Here is an 18,071-nt window from a genome sequence, read left to right on the forward strand (position 1 = left end):
TTGTCTGGGGCACACTGGACTTTTGTTCCTGCCTGGCTCCGTCAGAGAGGCGGGATCAGACCCATGGGTGGGGGTGTGGACTTGGGCTAGAGCCCCCTATCCCTGGGGGGCCCTGGACCAGCCTGGGGGGCAAGGAGAAGCAGAGCAGGGACTGTGGCTCTTCTCCTGAGCCCAGCATGCACTTGGGGAGCCCTCCTGAGACAGGTAGGACAGCTCTACCTGTCCCAGAGGCTGGGCAAGGCTCTAGTAAACACCTTCCCAGAAGCCACTGGGCGGTCTCCTGGTAGCCCTGGGTGGGGACCAGGCCCAGCCAGGGAGGGTGGAGCTGCAGGGGGAGGGGAAAGGGCAGCAGGCAGCACTGGGTGCCGGTGGTGGGGAGGGGGGGCATTTGATTCAACTGCAGGCTCTGCTTGGTCAGACTTTATTCCAGATGCCGGGAGTCCAATCGGCTCCCCTCCTGCTACTGCCCACGTGTGCAGGGGCACCAGGGCCACTCCATGGGCAGATGGCTCTGGTCCCAGCAAGCCCCACCCTGTCACCTTCTTCACCCTTGTGCCTGGCACAGGAATGGGAATGACTCTGTCTGTGACATGGGGGCCCCGCCTGGCTGGGAAGGGAGTTGGGGGGAAACACTGGCTCCTGTAGAGTACATTGGGCACTCTGGGGCCGGCCGCTCAGTCCCAAGGGCTGGGGCTCAGAGTCCACGGGGCCCTCAGAATCGGGTGTCCAGAAAAGAAGAGGAGCCCCGATGGGCCCTGGGGGGGCCCTCCAGAGGGGGCCCCCGGACCCGAGTCAGGAGCCCGTGGAAGGTCTTGCCACGGGTCTGGGGCTTGCGTCGAGGTGTCCTGGCCTCCTCCGGGGGCTGTACCACGATGCGGGGCACCTCGAGGCTGGGTCTGGTCCCCCCCTGTACCCTGGCCAGCTGCTGGATCTCGAAGATGGCGGAGGCCCCTGCGAGGCGGGCCTTCGGCTGGGGTGGGGGTCCCGGAGCTGTGGTGGGCAGCTGGTCCAGCTGGGTCCGGATCTCACGCTGCAGGTCGCGCTCAGTCAGGGCCACACTGTGCACCTATGGGAGAGGCTGGTCCTGAGTTTGCCCAGGCAGGGGGAGGAAGGGGGCAGGGATGGGCAGGAAGCTAGGGGGCCCTCAGGGGGCCCTGCAGAACACAGGCCCAGGAAGTGGCTGAGGCTGAGGGGCTGACAGGCGACAGGGATGGGGGAGCTGCTGCAGAAAGCCACTCGGGGCCTGGGACTTTCACATCCCTGCAGCTCAGGGGACAGAAGAAGAGCCAGGGCCTTGCTCTGGTTTCCTGTTGGGTCAGTGACTCCGTTTCCCCGGTTGTATCACAAGTTAGGGCAGTGGTTCTCAACCTTCCTAATGCCTGGACCCTTTCATAAGGTCCTCATGTGGTGGTGACCCCCAACTATAAAACCATTTCTGTTGCTACTTCATAGCTGTCATTTAGCTACTGTTATGAATCTGATCTGCAGGATGTATTTTCATGGTTACAAATAGAACGTAATTAAAGCATAGTGATTCATCACAAAACAAGATGTAATGATATATTGTGAAATATTTGTGTTTTCTGATGGTCTTAGGTGACCCCTGTGTAAGGGTCATTAGACACTCCCCCACCCAAAGGGGTCCCGACCCACAGGTTGAGAACCACTGAGTTAGGGCATTGCACAGGGCAGGCAGGGCACCCACCTGGACCATGAAGGCTTCCTCCTGCAGTTGGGTCTGGGGGATGGTCCGGAGGGTGCCCAGGGTCTCCAGGAGCCCCGGGCAGGCCTGGCGCTGCTCAGCAGTGCCCAGCGCCAGGCGCACCAAAGTCAACCCCACGCGGAACAACACCTTCACACCTGCAGGCCAGAGGCTCCATCAGGCAGAGCCCCTCCTCCTGCACCCCAGCCTGCCCTCAGCAGGCCCCTCTCACCTGCCTGCCTGCAGTGAGGCCCCCACGCAGGCCAGGAGAGAGAACGGGCTTGGGCTGCAATTAGAGGACACAGTCCCTGTATGGCGCCTGGGACGCTCCTGAGCATCACCTACCGGGAGCCAGAGCTGCTGGCCACCTGCAAGTCTTCACTGGCTGCACACGTACGTACACAGGGACGCACTCATGCTCACTCATACTCACACGCACACTCATTCTCAGGTGCACATGTATGACCTAAGTCCAGGCCCCTCAGCAAGCCTCTGATCTGCTGGGGACAGCAACCAGGAAACCATCGAGGCCTGATGACAACTATGACCGCCAGTGCCCTTGTCATCGGAGCCTGTGTCAGGGCATGGCGACGGTGGTCAGAGATCAGTTCAGCCCACCCACCAGGCCTCAGCTGCCCGTCCCACCCCCCACTGTCTCGTCCATGGCCACCGGGGTCAGGGAGGTGGAACCGGTGAGCCCAGTGGATGAGTTGTGTCCCACCCACCACCACCACCTTCCTCCCAGCTGGCCCCAGGGTTTGAGGCCCACAGGGGTCTGAGTAGGGCTGTGATGACCCTCGCCGTGTGCACCCTGAGACCCCCCACCACGGGGCCCACTCACCCTCGCTGAGGAACGCATCCCAGATGCGCAGCACCGTGGGGAAGGGCAGGGAGCGGGCGAAGAGGCACAGGAACCACTCGGGCAGGTAGAGCAGGGGCCCGACGCCCACCTGCTGCAGGTGCTTGTGCACCCGAGGGAGCAGCCTTCGCAGCAGGGCCGAAAACACCTGGGCATCCAGCTGCACTGCCTCCTGCAGACCACCCCATCCCCCGAAGTCCGTTATCAGGACTCTGCTGCCCCCTCCAGCCTGCCCCAGCCCTCTCTCCAATCTACCCTGCATCCCACCTCTCACCATGTGAGGCCCGTAGTAGCCTGGCAGGTAGACCTCGCAGATCTGCACCAGGCACCAGAAGGCCTCCTGTGGAACGGGAGGCCAGGCTATAAGTGCCCACCTGAAGAGGAACCCAGGACAGGGCCTCAGGGCCCCCCGGATCCCCCTCAGTGCCAGGGCATTTGGTCAGGGGCCTGAGGGCGGTACAGGGGGCTGACCTCGAGGGTGCCAGGTGGCTAAGGCTGGAAGGACCTCAAAGTTCAAGTCTTGCATTCCTGGGGTCAGGGGTCATGGTTACAGGGTTCAGAAGTAGGTTTCAGAAGGTCAAGGTGATAATGGTCAGACTCCTGGGTCACCAGGGGAAGGGTCAGGGGTCAAGGACCCTAGGTTCCTGGGGCTCAAGGTCATTGGGACGAAAGGTCCCTGAAATTTGTGGTCATGGGCACCAGGACAGAATCCCAGGTCCCTGTGGCCAGAGTTCCCGGTCGGTCACTCACCTCAGGGGGCAGATGCATGAGCAGCACAGAGGCCACAGGGCCCTGGGCCTGGCAGTAGCCCTGCTCCGGTCGGTACAGCGTGTATGCCTTGAGAACCTGCAGAAGCCCCTGCTGCCTGTGCCGGGACACCCCATTAGGGCTGCTTCCCAGGCCCCCTCCCCTCCCCTCCCCCTCCCCCAGGCCCCCTGTCCAGTTCCCCTGAAATGCTGGACTGGGTTGGCAGGTAGGACCCCTGGCCATCATGGGCTCGTACCCGTGGCCCTGGGGTGACACAAACATCTCGTGCAAGGGAAACTGACGGTGCAGGTCCCTCCCGATGGTCTCCATCCACTGAGGGTCCCCGGGGGCAGAGGCCAGCTCCTGGGGGCGGTGGGAAGGGGAACAGGCGTGAGAGCTCAGACGGGGGCTTTGGGATGGGGAGGCAGGGCCCCTGGCCACACCGCTCACCTGATAGGTCCCGGGGTGGTTCTCCTGACACACGTGGGCCCCGCACAGCAGGGGCCAGCAGCGGGCCCGCAAGGCCGAAGGGATACCTTTCCTGCACTGTATCTTCACCTGCCAGAGGGGCCCAGGTTCACAGGCCAGGTAAGCTGGCCTCAGCTGCCCCAGTGGCTGACCCCCACCTCCACCCCCTGTATAGCTGAGTGTGGGCAAAGGGCTGCTTTGGGAGGTGGGGGGCAAAGGCAGGAGGCCCAGGCTCCCAGGATGGGGCACTGCTGTGGGAAGCCAGAGTGACCGACCGAGGCAGAGGGTCTTGCCCCAGGAGGCCTGTGTGGCAGCCCTCTCCCTCTCACCTTCTTGTAGCGCCGCGCCATGGTCTTCTCCCAGTGCAGGGTCATCTCCACCCACTTCATCTCCCGCTGGCGGATCAGGTCCGCAGAGGGGTGACCTGGGCTGGGGGCACAGGGAGATCCAGGCATCTACCACCCACTGTGCTACCTGGGTAAGCCTGGCCCTTGCCAGCGGTTGTCATGGGGACAGAAAAGGATGTGGCTCTGATGTGGGCTTCCGCAGGAGAGATTAAACTGGGGGTGGGGATGTCTATTGGGGGAGGGGTGGGCTAGCTTTCCCTGCTATTCCCCCCCACCCCCAGGACTAGGGGCAGATGAGTCACAGGGGAAGATAGTTGAATAGAGCCCTGAATTGTCAGATAAAGAGTCCTGAGTTTGAGAGGGTAGGTCTCGGATCGATCGGCTGTGTGACCTCAAGTGGGTGTCTGTCTGTCTCTGCACTGGGTTTCCTGCCTGCACATTCAGGCCGAGGTGGAGGGAGAGGTTGTCGGTTCTATGGTTTGGACCTGGAGTTCCCAGGCCAGAGGTCAAAGGGGAAGGATGCTCAGTCCAATGGAGGGTGTGGGGGTACACAAGGCAGAAAGGTCCACCCACCCCCACCACCATCCCCAGCCATTCCCAACATCAGGCTCCACAGAAGCGTGAAGAAAAGGTGCTGTGCCTGGATCTCCTGCCTGCCTTCCAGCTCCTCCCAGGATGCTTGTTTTTAGACCGCACCGCAGAATTCAGCCCTCAGACCCTATCTTCAACCTGGCCCCCCACATCCCACCAACTTACCCTGGTTCTGCCGAGCTGCTCCCTATGAAGCCGTAACGGTCTGCTTGGCGATATGGGCTGGGCCCACACAGTTCCGAGTCGGACCCCAAAGAACTGGAGTCATCCTGCAACTCAGAAGGCTGCACCAAGTCCTCCCCCAGGGCCTGGGCCATGGCGCCCCCACCCCAGATGCCAGGGGCTGCAAGACGCGGAAGGACCAGGTCAGGCTGGGACCCAGGTTCCCAGCCAGCCAGGCCCCAGCCCCAGGGTCTGGGTTGGGGGTAGGTCTCAGGGTATCTCACCACGGCCCCACTGTCCCCTCTTTTTCACAGGTGGGGAGCTAGACCCTGAAATAGCAGAAAGGCCTGACCCCTGTCCACAGTCCCAGCCCTGGGCCCTGCCGCTGCACCTCTAGGCTCCACCTCACCTCCCCCTCTCACTTCCTCCTCAACCTCAGCAGCAGCCGCCCACTGGGGGCCCCTCCCCAGGGTGTGTGTGTGTGGGGGGGGTCACCCTTCCTTTCTGAGGCTCTTCCTGGTTGCCCTAGTGCCCCTGAGCCCCAGCCCCTCCCAACCTCCCTTCTGCAGCAGGCAGAGCAGGGCCCCTGTCGGATGGGATGGGGCTGCTAGAGGTCAGGCACAGTCAGCTTTGAGGTTTCGGCAGGAAGACACTCAAGTCGTGGTTGCAGTAAGAAGTACTGCAAAGTAGGCGTTTAATGCCAAACAAACTAAAAAGACCAACCCACTGCCATTGAGTGTATTCCAACTCACAGTGACCCTATAGGACCCTCATAGAATTCCCTATGTGGGTTTCCAAGACAGCAACTCTTGTGGGGAGTAGAAAGCCTCTTCTCCCACAGAGCCACCTGTGGTTTGAACAGCTGACTCTGCGGTTAGTAGCCCAAATTGCAACCACGAGGGTATGCGTGGTCTAACTGTGCAGCTCACAAGGGATTTCTCCATATCTGGAAATGTCCAGTTAGCCGCCGTCACCCTGGTCCCCGTGAGGCTCAGCGTGGGCTCCAGGGTCGGGGACACGTGGTCTTTAGGGTCAGGGAGCCTCAGGGGATGGGACCCTCCTTGTCAAGCAGACCCTAGCTAGCTCAGTCTGAGTTTCCACGTTGTTTGCACTTCGGGGACTTAACCTGCCGCCCTTGGGGAGGCGCACAGGGCTGGGTCGGTTCTGTCGCGGATATGCCCACGTCCTCGTCAACTTCCCTCGCTGGGCAGCGGCGGCAAGGGCTGTTTAGTCATGGTGCGAGAAAAACAACTTCGACAACCTTTCGGGTCCCAGACCACGCCCATCGGGGCGGGGCACCGAGGGCCCGCCCCGGCCCCGCCCCCGAGGCCCGGCCTCCCGTCCGGCGGGGGCGCTAGAGCGAGCGGGCGCCGGCGGGGCGAGCGGGCGGAGTTGGGGCGGGGCCGGGCGGAGCGCGGGGGCGGACCGGGCAGGCGGAAGCAGCGCCTGGCCGGAAGGAGGCAGCGGGAGGGCGGGCGGCAGGAGCGGGCCCCGAGGTGCAGGGCCGGAGCGGCAGGGCCGCCATGTCCGACACAGAGAAACTCAACTTGGACTCGATCATCGGGCGCTTGCTAGAAGGTGGGCCGGGACCGCTCCAGGCCGCGCCGGACCGCGCCCACCGCCGCGCGCTGGCCCCTTGCCCGGCCCGGAAGTGGCGCGCGGGCGGGCCTCCGAGCTCGGGGCCAGCGGAATCCTGGGCGGGGACGGCCCCCGGGTCCCTGCTGCCCCCGACTCTGGGGCGCTCGAGGGAGGGGCAGGGGTCTCCGGCGCGGGAGGGGCCTGAGACGCCTAGCTCGGGGAGGGGTCCTGCATTCGGAGATACTGGGTGGCGGCCCGGCGCACATCAGCCCCCGTTGGAGGGCCTTGTGCGCTCTGAGGGACTGCCTTGAGGGGCTTAAGACGGAGGTGCCCGGGAGACTCAGCAACAACTGCTCCCGACTAGCAGGGGGTCCCCTGGGGCTGTCGTTGTCGCCCACTCTCCTGCCTGACGGGATAGGGTCCTGAGCCCCCTGTTGTCCCCAGTGCAAGGCTCTCGCCCCGGAAAGAATGTCCAACTGACGGAGAACGAGATCCGAGGTCTGTGCCTCAAGTCTCGGGAGATCTTCCTGAGCCAACCCATCCTCCTGGAGCTGGAAGCCCCTCTGAAGATATGCGGTGAGCCCCCTTGCAGTGGCACTGCGCCCACGTGCTCCTGGGTCCCTCCTCTTGGGGTCTCATCCCGGCCCCCGTACCTGGCATTGACCCAATTCCCTGGGTCACAGGTGACATCCACGGCCAATACTACGACCTTCTGCGGCTGTTTGAGTACGGCGGCTTCCCCCCAGAGAGCAACTACCTCTTCCTGGGCGACTATGTGGACCGGGGCAAGCAGTCGCTGGAGACCATCTGCCTGCTGCTGGCTTACAAAATCAAGTACCCAGAGAACTTCTTCCTGCTTCGGGGGAACCACGAGTGTGCCAGCATCAACCGCATCTATGGCTTCTACGATGAGTGTCAGTGGGCCCTCCTGCCCCCTCCCCTCTGTTGCGTGGGACCCTCACGCCCGCTAGACTGCACTCCTGGGCAGGCAGGGCCAGGGGTAGGGCAGGTCTGGAGGGGACTCAGGAGGGGCTTGGTGAAGGGTCGCTGGTAGAACCAGTTCCAGTGCTTTTCCTGGGAGCTCTGCTTGGCTCATGACATTACCTGAGGGTGTGGAAGCCTGTCTGGGCTGGGTCTCTGTTGGCCAGGAGCTGGGCTGGCTTAGAATGGGTCTTGCCTTTGGTGCTGCGTGAAGCAGGTGTGGAGGGGATGCTCCAACCCTGAGGTCCTGGATGGAACTCCAGGGGTCTTAGGGAAACTCTTGCTTTAGAACTACATCCCAGGAGAGTGTGGGCAGGGACACACCTTTTAGATGCCCCACACCATTGCCATTTGAGGCGGGGGCAGAGATCCAGGCTGGGGGGGTGGGGCATGGTAGAGAGCCTCCTGAATACTGGGCCTTTCTTCCACACAGGCAAGAGGCGCTACAACATCAAACTCTGGAAAACTTTCACCGATTGCTTCAACTGCCTGCCCATCGCAGCCATTGTGGACGAGAAGATCTTCTGCTGCCACGGAGGTGAGACCTGGCTGCCTGGGCATTGGACCCGGTTGTGAGATGCCACTTCTTCCAGGAAGTCCTTAGTGCCCAACTCTTGGGCTGCACTTCAGTGTGGTGGTGTTTGCCTCTCCCATCTTCAGAGACTGGGATACCCTCCCCTACCCAGCCCTACTGGCGCAGAGCAACCAGGGCTGGGAGGATGAGGAAGGGGGGGCGCTCCTCCCTAGTGGTGCTGAGCCACCTGCACCCCGCAGGCCTGTCGCCGGACCTGCAGTCCATGGAGCAGATCCGGCGCATCATGCGGCCCACAGATGTGCCTGACCAGGGCCTGCTGTGTGACCTGCTGTGGTCGGACCCTGACAAGGACGTACAGGGCTGGGGCGAGAACGACCGTGGCGTCTCGTTCACCTTCGGGGCCGAGGTGGTGGCCAAGTTCCTACACAAGCATGATCTGGACCTCATCTGCCGGGCGCACCAGGTGGGCGTGCGGGCGCGGGCAGGCAGCATGTGGCGCGGGCAGGGGCGGGCCCAGGCTCACTGCTCCTGCCTTTGCCTAGGTGGTGGAAGACGGCTACGAGTTCTTTGCCAAGCGGCAGCTGGTGACACTCTTTTCAGCCCCCAACTACTGCGGCGAGTTTGATAATGCTGGAGCCATGATGAGTGTGGATGAGACGCTCATGTGTTCCTTCCAGGTGAGGGAGGGGCTGCTTGCTCTTCCTGAGGGGCTGGAGTGGGCCTGCTGTGGACGTCCTGACTGGTTCCGTCTCCCGTAGATCCTCAAGCCCGCCGACAAGAACAAGGGGAAATATGGGCAGTTCAGTGGCCTAAACCCTGGTGGCCGGCCTATCACCCCACCCCGCAATTCTGCCAAAGCCAAAAAGTAGCCCCTGCACTTGATTGACCCAGACGCTGGATTGTATGGAGACACGCTGCCACAGGGGGCAGGCCAGCCTCTTGGGCCTACCTGTCCCAGGAACTTGGAGCCTCAATCTGTTTTTTGTTTTGTTTTTTAATGAATCAATAGCAGTGCCCGATCCCCAGGGTTCCCTGCGCCTGCTGGGCTCCAGCCGGGGCCTGGGGCTGAGGCCGCAGCTCAGGGTAAAGGCAGGCACACCAAGCTGTAGGCCCCATAGACTGGGCCCTCGGGACTGGCAGCCGGATCCTGGGGTGAGCCGTCTGGTCTCTTGAATAAAGATCAAAGCTGGATTCTTGCCTCGGCCTCTGTCTCCCTTGTCCTGGCCCTGGCAGGCCATCTGCCACTGGGAGGGAAGCCTTGCCGGGCACTGGGCCCTGGGCCCTGGCCACACACACAGACCACAGAGGCAGTTTGAGTGCCAACCCAGGGCCCTGGTGTCAGGAAAGCAGGGAAAGAGTGTGTGAGTGTAGGGTGTGTGAGTGTGCCAGGGGCATCATCAGGATAGAGGATGGAGTTCTTATGCCACAGTCCCACTGGGCCTTGCCTGAGGGCCCTGGTGACTAAAGGCATGGGCTTTCAGACTGTTCAGCACTGGGCCTGGAGCACACGTGATTGGCTGGGGTCAGAGAAGATAAGCTCCAGGCAACCCCAACAACTGGTGGAGATGGCCCAGCAGTGGGGGGGAGAGCTGCCTTTGACCTAGTCCAGGTTCCTAAGGCCTCTTGGGGCCATCTCAGCCCTCACCCTCGCTGTCTTCAGCCAGCACAGGGCTGGGGCCCTGGGGGGAGTAGGCGGGGGCCAAGATGGAGCCAAAGAAGAGCGAACGGAACTGGAAGAAGAAAAAAAAAGCCCATGAGTTCTGGAGGTGTCCCCCTCCCTTCATCTGCCACCCGCATCTTCCAGCACCCCCCTACCTTCTTTGGTGGAGGGGTCCCAGGCACTGTGCTGGGCTCGGCCTCCTCTGAGTTTGAACCTGGGCTACGGGGTGGCTGGGCTCCTGGGGAGAGGGAGGGGGGCAGCTGTGCCCGGGAGCCCTCGCTGTCGCTGCCCACGGTGGTTTCCATGGCAATCATGAACGAGTCGATGTCATCATTGGTGAAGTCGTCCAGGTGGGGCTTGCTGCAGTCACCAGAAGCAGAGAGAGAATGGAGGCTAGAGGCAGGCCCCCCCCCCCCTTCAGGGCTCCAGGGGGCTGTGGCCCGCCCCTGAGCTCTGGTGAGCTGGTTTTATGGCTTCCTGATTTGCTGGGAAGGGAAAGGAAGCTGGGGTTAAGTGGAGGCTTCCTGGAGGGAGGGAGAAGAGTCAGTGTGATCAGGGTTCAGGTAGAGGCCTGCCTTGGGGCCTGCTGGGGGAGGGGAACAGCAAGCCCTGCCAGCTGGGCCACAGGGAGGGGGGGGGGCTCAAACCCGCCCCTTTCCCAGGGGGCAGAGCTGGAGCTCACTGGGGCCCAGGGACATGCCGGGCCAGGGGCCAGCCCAGATTTCCTCAGCCTAAGCTGCACACTGGGCTCAGCCTCCCAGCCCACCTGCCTCCAGCAGCCAGCTCCTTCCTCAGCCTGGGTGGGGTGCAGAGGAAGGCCTCCCTCCAGCAGTAAAGGAAGCAGCCTGGCCTGGGGGCCGGGGGAGGGGGGGCTTCCCTGGGTGGGAGGGGTCTCTGAGCACAGCTGACCATGTGAACCAGCAGTGCTGGAAGCTGGGAGCCCAGGCTGTGGGGCCTGCCAGGAAGTATGGGGAGGGGCAGGGCTGGGCTGGGTGCACAGCCAGGGTAGAGGGAGGGGGCCCCTCACCTGGGAGCCTGAAGTGGAGGTGCTGGCTGCTGCCGGGTGCCCAAGCCCTGTGGCTGCAAGTCCGGCTCTGAGAGCGTGGCCAGGACAAAGTGGCCGTCCAGCAGCGAGTCTTCAACGGTGAAGATGGCCGGCCTGAGCAGGGGATACCGAGCGAGGATGCTTAGAGTCTGCCGGCCTCTGGTGCCCCCAGAGCACTCCCATCTGGTCCCCAGGTGGGACTTACCTGCCGGGCACGTCAAAGTGAATGCTGAGAGACAGATTTGTGGACTCAGCGAAACTCAGAAGCCCCTGCAAGGAAGCAAATGGGAAAGGGATGGTGTGGGGGGTTGAGCTGGGGAGCTGGGCCAAGGCAGGGAGACCCAGGCAAGGGTGGGTCGGGGGTACCCCCTACCCGGAATTCCTTAAGGCAGAAAGTGATGGCCACCCCTTCCTGGGCCTGCAGCTCCTGGAAGTCCTCCTCTCGGAGGCTCATCTCGGTCACCATGGGTCTGAGGGCACCGTCTGTGGGGGCGGGAGAGGATGATGCTGGGCCCGGCCCCCAACCCAGCACTGCGCCCACCCCAGGCCGGCTCCCTCACCTGCCACTGCCTCCTCTTCCTCCAGGTAGCTGCGAAGGATCACCCTGGGGCCCCGGACAACACCCAGTGTCACTTCAGCCAGAGCAGGGGGGAAGGGCAGGACGGCCTCCCCCAGGACCCTGAGTGAGGAGGAGGCAGCGTTACACCCAGGCTGGCCAGCACCCAAGGCAGGGCCACGGGATGAACAGCTTGGGGTCTCTGGGCTGAACGAGGCAGGCCACACCTGGCATGCAGGGGTGGCACCAGGGGAAGGGGAAACTCACACCTGTGCAGTCCCAGCCAGCAGCCCCCAGAAGAGGGGTTCTCAACCTGTGGGTCGAGACCCCTTTGGGTGAGTGTCAAATGACCCTTTCACAGGGGTCGCCTGCTTCATAACAGTAGCAAAATTAGTTATGAAGTAGCGACGAAAGTAATTTCATGGTTGGGGGGTCACCACCACATGAGCTGCATTAAAGGGTTGCAATGCAGCATTAGGAAAGTTGAGAGTCACTGCCCCACAAAGACCCCCAAACTCCTGCCTTTGAGAAATCACACAAAACTCCGGGCCATGGAGTCATTTCTTATTCCTGGTGACACTGCAGACTCCCAGGCTGCGAATCTTAAACAAGCAGAGCAGCTGGTGGGTCCCAGCTGCTGACCTTGTGGGTAGCAAGCCCACAGGTAACTCCCTACCCTAGCAGGGCTCCTTCTCCTGAGGAACACATGTTGACCAACATTTGCATAGGCACTAACAGCTGCCATTGGCCTCAAAATGGGGGTGGGGTGATGGTATCAGGGGATCAGCTATTGATTTCACTCTACTTCTGTCTGGGCTTCAAACTGAGAGCAGGAGGAAAAGAGAAACACTGGTTTCCTCAGAGGAGAGCTCCCAACCTCCTGCAAACTCCAACCAGAAGGGGAAGCCTGCCCCTCCCTCTCTCTCTCCTGGGGGTCCTGAGCAGGCAACTCTCTCCTGGACCTTTATGTCCCCATGTCCTCAGGCTACCAAGAGAAATGAATGGACCGTGGCCACTCCCCGCTCAGCTGGTCCTCACCAGGGGACCACCTGCCTTCCTTGTGGGCCCAACTCCCTCTCCCTAAAGACCAACTCCCTCTCCCAGAACATGCCACCCTCTTGGGTCTACAATCTCCCATCTAGCTGTCTGGTGGTGCTGAGGATGCCAGGAGGCCAGTGTCAGGGCAGGTGTCTGTGAGAGCCCCCCTCCAGTGGGATGACCGCCCCCCCCCCATGGATAACCAGGCCTGAAACCCTGAGCAACTAAGGGAGGGGGTGGCCTCCAGAAGGGAGATCAGAGCTCAGTCAGTCTCTTGAGGGGTAGGGGGTACTCTAGTGCTATAGAGACAGTGGGGAAGTAGAGGGACTCTAGGCACCCTCTGCTCAGACAAGCGCCTGAGCGGCCATCCAGGACTAGAGCCCGGCTGCCCTTCTAGTGTAACAGAAACCGCACCTGCAGGAGGCAGAGCGCCATGCTGAGGTGGGCTGCTCACCTGGCCGGGGCGCGGAGCACATGGGAGCATGAAGCTGGGTCGAAGACGGCTTGCAGGGACTCGCAGTCCTGGAAGGACAGGTTATGGATCTTCCTTACCCCTGTGTGGGCAGAGAGGGTCTCAGAGGCCACTCGACTTCCCTGGCCTGGCCCCCCAGGGCAGCGCTGCTCACTCACCATACTTGCAGTGCAGCTGGACCACCAGGCGGCTGCTCCGACCATTCAGAGAGATGCAGCACTTTTCCACGGTCTTCTCCAGCATCGCCAGCGAGCGGAAGACCGACAGGAACGACTGGGTAGGACACACAAGCCGGGGCTGCACCTGATGCCCACAGCTCCCACAGCCCAGCCCACCAACCTGGACAGGGGCCTTCATTGCCATGCCTTGGGGCATGCTGTTCTCTTGGCTGGAGGGGCAGAGCCTCACTTCCTTAGCAGTCAGCCGCTACCCTTGGGGGAGGTCTTCACTGGACCCGTCTCCCTTCCCATCCACTGGCGCCCGATGCCCAGAGCAGAGGCCCTGCAAGTGGACATTCCTGTCTCTTCAGAGAGGCCTTACCTTCATCAGCACCTTGCAGCGGGCTGGGTCCTGGTCGGGGGTGGCCACCTGGTACTGCTGGAAGAAGAGTGGGGCGAAGAGGAAGCAGGCATAGGCCGAGCGGGAGGAGTTCACGGTCCGGAGGGACAGCTGGGCCAGGTGAAGCAGGGGGAGGGGACAGCAGAGCCCAGTCAGGGGCAGCCCCAAGTGGGTGCCCTGGGCTGCTTCTGCTCACGCAGCTGCCCTGATGGCCTCCCCACACAGCACACTGGCCAAACCTACTGCTGTGGGGCCCAGCCCGACTCCTGGCCACCCTGTGCAGCGTAAAAGTAACTGTAGCACGCATGGGGTTTCCTTGGCCATAATTGTTTCAGAGCTGATTGCCAGGCCTTTCTTGCTCTGTGCCGCAGGATAGGTCTAATCTGCCGGCCTTAGTAATCATCAGCAGGGACTGCTGAGCCACACAGGACTGGCCCACATCCACCAGCACCTCAAAATCCCCTAGCTTCACTTCACCTGGTCCTTTCGTGGGAAGTCTTCCCTGATCCTGCCTGTACCCCAGCCCCCCACTCCCTCTAGACGCAGCCTTTCTCCAAGGATCAAAACCAAACTCCCACCTCACTGTCTTCCAGGAGATCCCAACTCATAGCGATCCTACAAGAGTAGGGTAGAACTGCCCCTGGGGATTTCCACCACGGTCACTCTTTACTGGCTGGTGTTTTCAAACTGCCGACCTTGTGGTTAGCAGCCCAAGCATAGCCCAGGGCACCACCAGGGTGCAGTCACCCCCCAATGCACCGCAGGCACTCCGAAGTGGGCTGAACTGCCACCGACAGGACCGGGGCACAGCAGCTAGACGCAGCTCCTCACCCCATCCTCCAAAGGCTCCAGGTAGAGCTCGTCCCCGATGCGGGAGAGGGAGTGGACCGCCTTGCCCAGTACTGCAGGAGGAGACGGGAGAAGGGTTAGGCTGCCGCCCCGGGCCGTCCCACATGTCCCCGTCGCCCGCACTCACCCTTCACGTTGCCGCCCGTCACCAGACACTTCATGCTGCCCTACCACCGCACCGGCCTGGACCTGCAGGCCGGGCCGCGGAGACTGTCCCTCCCCAGCAGGGCTCGCTGGCCGGCCCCGGCCTCCACGGAAACTTGGGCACCCTTCCCGCCGTTGCGCCGGCCCCGCCCCCGACGCCCCATTGGTCCGCGCGCGCGCACCTCCGTCACGTGAGAAACGCGCCCAGCCTCGCCGTCACGTGACGCGGGCCTGCTCTGCGGCGCGGGCCGGGGTCACGTGGTCGGGAGCGCCGCGGTCCCCCTCCTGCCATCCTTGCTCGCTGGATGCCGCCGTTAAGGCCGGCGTACTGGACGCCGCAACTGAGCGAGCTCTGAGCTCGGCGACCGGCGCCTCGAGGCGATCCCCCGGGGACCCCAGACTGGCTGAGATCGGAGGACACAAGGTGGAAGCCAGAGTGTCCGGTCCCAGTGTGGGCTGGGGGCTCGGCACCACCAGCTCTCCAAAAAGAGCCAGCGGCCTTCTGCAGGAGCCGGGGCTGGCCGGTGGCTGCCCAATTCTGGCTTCCAGGGGCGACACTTCAGCGGCCCGGGAAGAAAGAAGATTCTCTGCTTCGAAAGGGGCAGCGGAGAAGCCCGAGAGCCCAGCGCCACGGGGCTTGCTCCAGACTGCTGCGGGCGGGGTGGGGGCAGTGCTGGGGGCTGCCGGCAAGGTGGGAGGCCGATTCGCCAGTATGAGGACACTGGAAAGGAAGCATCCCTCCCCCGAGGTCTCTCTTCCCCTGCCGCAGAAGCCACTGTGTGGAGTGGAAGGGACCCCACCTCGACTGCCCCACAGCATCAGCGGGTTGGAGTTTAAGCGGTGGGTGGTGCACCAGCCCTGGGCCCTGTCTGCCTTTCCTGCACCCAACTCCTCCCCTGTCTCACCAGCCCCCACTCCTTTCCCTAGAGCTGTGGAGGAGGAAGCTGTAGTTCCCGGCTCCTTCCAGGCTTCAGCGTGTCCCTTGGGAAGGGCCTGATGGCATCTCCACCCCAACTCCCCATCAGTCTCATTTGAAACTGGCCAGTAGATTCTCACTCCTACACCCTGCAGGACGGAGTAGAACTGCCCATAGGATTCCTGAGACTATCGATCTATACAGAAGCAGACTGCCCCATCCCTTTCCTGCTGGTGGGTTTGAACCACCACCCACCTTTTGGTTCAAGAGCACTGGTGGCATAGTGGCTAAGAGTTGCGCTGTGATCTGCAAAGTCAGCAGTGGGATAAAAGATGGTACCTTCGACTCCTCCTGTAAAGCGTTACAGTTTCGGAAACACAGGGACAGTTTTGCCATGTCCTATAAGGTCACTATGAGTTGGTAGCAGTGAATTTGGGACTTTGGGGTTCACATCCAAGGGCTCCTTATTGACATTATACAGATGAGAAAACAGCCCCAGTAACAGAAAGGGACTTGCACAAAGCCACCCAGCTAGTCACTGCTGAAACCCGGACCAGAGATGCCAGCCCGCTCCAGCCTCCTGCTGAGCTCCTCAACCTTCTGGAAGGTGCCGGTGACTCTCGAAGAGTCCCACAGAGACTGTCATCAACGCCACCAAATTGTGCATGTGGAAATGGGTGGATTGGCAGGCCTCAGCACGCAGGTGAATTGTTAAAAGAAAAACAGAAACGAGGAAAGCAGAGTTAAGTTTGTGATTATGAAAGCAAAGCGAAGCAATTTTTAAAAAGAAACGAACTCTATAGAGCTGTGTCTCCCTCTCCCTCTGGGGCCAATACTGAAACCTAAACAGCTCTCCCCTCCTTTGCCTTCCACGCAGGGTCCCAGCTGTTCTCAAAATAGGTCTTTAATGGTAATGGTGTGGAGGTGGTGGAGCTGATTTCCATGTGGGGGCCGAGGGAGGAAGAGAATCATGAATGCAATGACTTTGGGTTCTGTTGGTGGAAAGAGGGTGGGGACAACTGTGGAGGAGAGACAGGAAGTGGGCAGCAGGCTGCAGGCTGCGCTGCTTTCTTCTCTTTCCCTAGCCTGTGCTGTCAGCAAGGAGTCCCCGTGGTGTAATGGCAAAAGATGGGGCTCTCTGCTGCCCTGTGATGGCACAGAGTTACGGTTTGCTGAGAGCCCTGACAGCTCAATGGCCCCATGTTGTTTTGGGAGCTTCTGCTCTACCTCCTACTTTGGGAGGAAGGCCTGGGATCTTAGAAGTTTTCACGTGGTGCTCCAAGGTGTCATTGGTCTCTCCACCTAGGACAGCAGGAGAAGAGTTCAGAACTAGACGGGGAAATGGACTAGAGCAGGGGTCCTCAAACTTTTTAAACAGGGCCAGTTCGCTGTCCCTCAGACCTATTTGAGGGCCGAACTATAGTTAAAAAAAAAACTATGAACAAATTCCTATGCACACTGCACATATCTTATTTTGCAGTAAAAAATCAAATGGGACGAAAACACTGGGAAGGTTAGAAAAATGTCCATGGCAGGCCGCATGTGGCCCGCAGGCCGTAGTTTGAGGACGCCTGGACTATAGGTTTAGGTGCCTCAATAAAGGACCATGCCCATTACCAGGAGACCACAGGAAGTAGATAATGCCCTGCTATTGTTTCTGAATGTTTCCATCAAGGAGTTACCAGATGAGTGCTGATCAAAGGGGACAGGTGTAGAATAGCCCTTGTCTGTACTGAAATGCATCAGAATCTCTCCAGACTTGCACTTGGCAGAAGCAACAAAGCCCCATAGGTCCAAGAGAGGGATTAGGTATGGAGCTAAGCAAAAGGAACTGGTGGGGAGTTTCCTCAAAGTGAGGGGCTACAAGAGATGCTTTTTCAGGATTCTTTCAAACCCAGAGTTTGAGTGATCACTGTCCTTACGTTAAAGGTGGCCACCTCTCAGTGGGTAAGTGTGTGTGCCTGGGAGTGGGATCAGGGCAGATACAGACTGGAGGAATAGGGATGGTGCCTGTCAGCTGAAACATCTGCTGAGAAATTTCCTCCTCTCAGGCAGCATTTCTGAAGGCCACCAGCCAACTAGTTCAGCGGGAAGTCACAGGAATCCCCCCGGCTGGACCTCCATGACCCCTTCATTCTGCACAGGTTGCATGGACTTTTCTAGACCTGGGAAATCGAATACAGGCCCTACGCCCCTGCTCATGTGGGCAATTCAACCCACAAGGAAATGCCAGAGGCGTCTGTAAGTGCTATGGGGCTAAGGAAAAACCTGACTGGGAAGAGGGAGTGCTGGGTGAGGGGCAGAGGGACCACTGTCAGGCAGCCACTGAAAAGTGCCCACTTGAGCAAAGGCGGGCAGGAAGGCAGGCAGGGCGTGAGGCTTGCAGGCGAAGTCTCTGTAGGGGCGCTGGGCTGGACTATGTGAGGAGCTGGGCCTCTGACTGCCACGCTGCTTCTGTGCCAGGCTCGTGGGGAAAAACAAAGGAGCAAAAAGGGCCTAGGCTCCTGAGTGCCAGCCTCATGGGAAAATCACCAGCCTGGACCTGAAAAATTGCACTTTTCTTGGCAAAAGTGCTAGCCACTCTGAAAGTGATCACATTAGAAAGTTCTGGATTGTGTGTGTGTGTGTGTGTGTGTGTGTGTGTGTGCGCTCACGCTTGCATCCAAACTCAACATTTTTTAAAGAAAGGCCACGCTTACTGGTCAGAGACTGCTGGGACATGGGGTCTCTGCCCCCAGCCAGCCTCCAGCAGGCCCGGAACTGAACTCACCCCCATGACTCAAGCATCAGGCCAACAACAGACAGATCTCCAAGGGGGCCAGTCACACACCTGCACCCAGGTCATAATAAGCAGGTTTTGCTT

The 18,071-nt window shown here is 60.9% G+C and overlaps 3 protein-coding genes across 5 annotated transcripts in view; 1 reads left to right on the top strand and 2 right to left on the bottom strand.

The window, feature by feature from the left end:
• Positions 1-655: 655 nt before the first annotated feature.
• Positions 656-5,119, bottom strand: TBC1D10C (TBC1 domain family member 10C). Of its 2 annotated transcripts, none has more exons than XM_075547992.1 (9): positions 4,880-5,119; positions 4,106-4,205; positions 3,759-3,866; positions 3,565-3,671; positions 3,312-3,426; positions 2,836-2,901; positions 2,544-2,733; positions 1,706-1,860; positions 656-1,066 (listed from the first exon to the last, which is right to left on the bottom strand). In XM_075547992.1, the coding sequence occupies exons 1-9, from the start codon at positions 5,029-5,031 to the stop codon at positions 713-715; spliced, it is 1,347 nt and encodes a 448-aa protein (XP_075404107.1). In that variant the 5' UTR covers positions 5,032-5,119; the 3' UTR covers positions 656-712. The 2 variants fall into 2 exon arrangements, with proteins under 2 accessions (XP_075404107.1, XP_075404106.1); XM_075547991.1 differs by having other exon boundaries at positions 2,836-2,921; positions 3,308-3,426.
• Positions 5,120-6,305: 1,186 nt separating this feature from the next.
• On the top strand, positions 6,306-9,161 carry PPP1CA (protein phosphatase 1 catalytic subunit alpha). Its single transcript, XM_075545289.1, has 7 exons — positions 6,306-6,454; positions 6,899-7,030; positions 7,138-7,368; positions 7,869-7,973; positions 8,210-8,433; positions 8,513-8,647; positions 8,729-9,161. Exons 1-7 carry the CDS (start codon positions 6,400-6,402, stop codon positions 8,837-8,839), a joined length of 993 nt encoding a protein of 330 aa, XP_075401404.1. The 5' UTR covers positions 6,306-6,399; the 3' UTR covers positions 8,840-9,161.
• Positions 8,714-18,071, bottom strand: part of RAD9A (RAD9 checkpoint clamp component A) — a 53,290-nt gene continuing 43,932 nt past the window's right edge. The window contains exons 1-11 of one of the 2 annotated variants that reach the window (XM_075545288.1): positions 14,276-14,427; positions 14,131-14,201; positions 13,282-13,410; positions 12,900-13,014; positions 12,724-12,823; positions 11,236-11,354; positions 11,049-11,158; positions 10,881-10,945; positions 10,658-10,789; positions 9,786-9,990; positions 8,714-9,700 (exon numbers count right to left, since the gene is read on the bottom strand). In XM_075545288.1, coding sequence (XP_075401403.1) covers positions 9,605-9,700; positions 9,786-9,990; positions 10,658-10,789; positions 10,881-10,945; positions 11,049-11,158; positions 11,236-11,354; positions 12,724-12,823; positions 12,900-13,014; positions 13,282-13,410; positions 14,131-14,201; positions 14,276-14,309 — 1,176 coding nt within the window. In that variant the 5' untranslated portion in view covers positions 14,310-14,427 and the 3' untranslated portion in view covers positions 8,714-9,604. Of the gene's footprint in view, positions 9,701-9,785; positions 9,991-10,657; positions 10,790-10,880; positions 10,946-11,048; positions 11,159-11,235; positions 11,355-12,723; positions 12,824-12,899; positions 13,015-13,281; positions 13,411-14,130; positions 14,202-14,275; positions 14,428-18,071 lie in introns of those variants that run through there. The other variant, XM_075545287.1, reaches the window with a different exon arrangement.

Source organism: Tenrec ecaudatus, chromosome 4, assembly GCF_050624435.1.
Source record: "Tenrec ecaudatus isolate mTenEca1 chromosome 4, mTenEca1.hap1, whole genome shotgun sequence".
Taxonomy (NCBI): domain Eukaryota; kingdom Metazoa; phylum Chordata; class Mammalia; order Afrosoricida; family Tenrecidae; genus Tenrec; species Tenrec ecaudatus.

Excerpts from the sequence above, each read along its gene's own strand:
- PPP1CA (XM_075545289.1), top strand. The coding sequence starts at position 6,400 with ATGTCCGACACAGAGAAACTCAACTTGGACTCGATCATCGGGCGCTTG. Across the intron at positions 6,455-6,898 it reads CATCGGGCGCTTGCTAGAAG|TGCAAGGCTCTCGCCCCGGA; the intron begins GTGGGCCGGGAC and ends TGTTGTCCCCAG. Across the intron at positions 7,031-7,137 it reads AGCCCCTCTGAAGATATGCG|GTGACATCCACGGCCAATAC; the intron begins GTGAGCCCCCTT and ends CCTGGGTCACAG.
- TBC1D10C (XM_075547991.1), bottom strand. The coding sequence starts at position 5,031 with ATGGCCCAGGCCCTGGGGGAGGACTTGGTGCAGCCTTCTGAGTTGCAG. Across the intron at positions 2,922-3,307 it reads GCATCTGCCCCCTGAGGTGA|CCTGGCCTCCCGTTCCACAG; the intron begins GTGACCGACCGG and ends GGGCACTTATAG. Across the intron at positions 2,734-2,835 it reads GCTACTACGGGCCTCACATG|GAGGCAGTGCAGCTGGATGC; the intron begins GTGAGAGGTGGG and ends GGTGGTCTGCAG.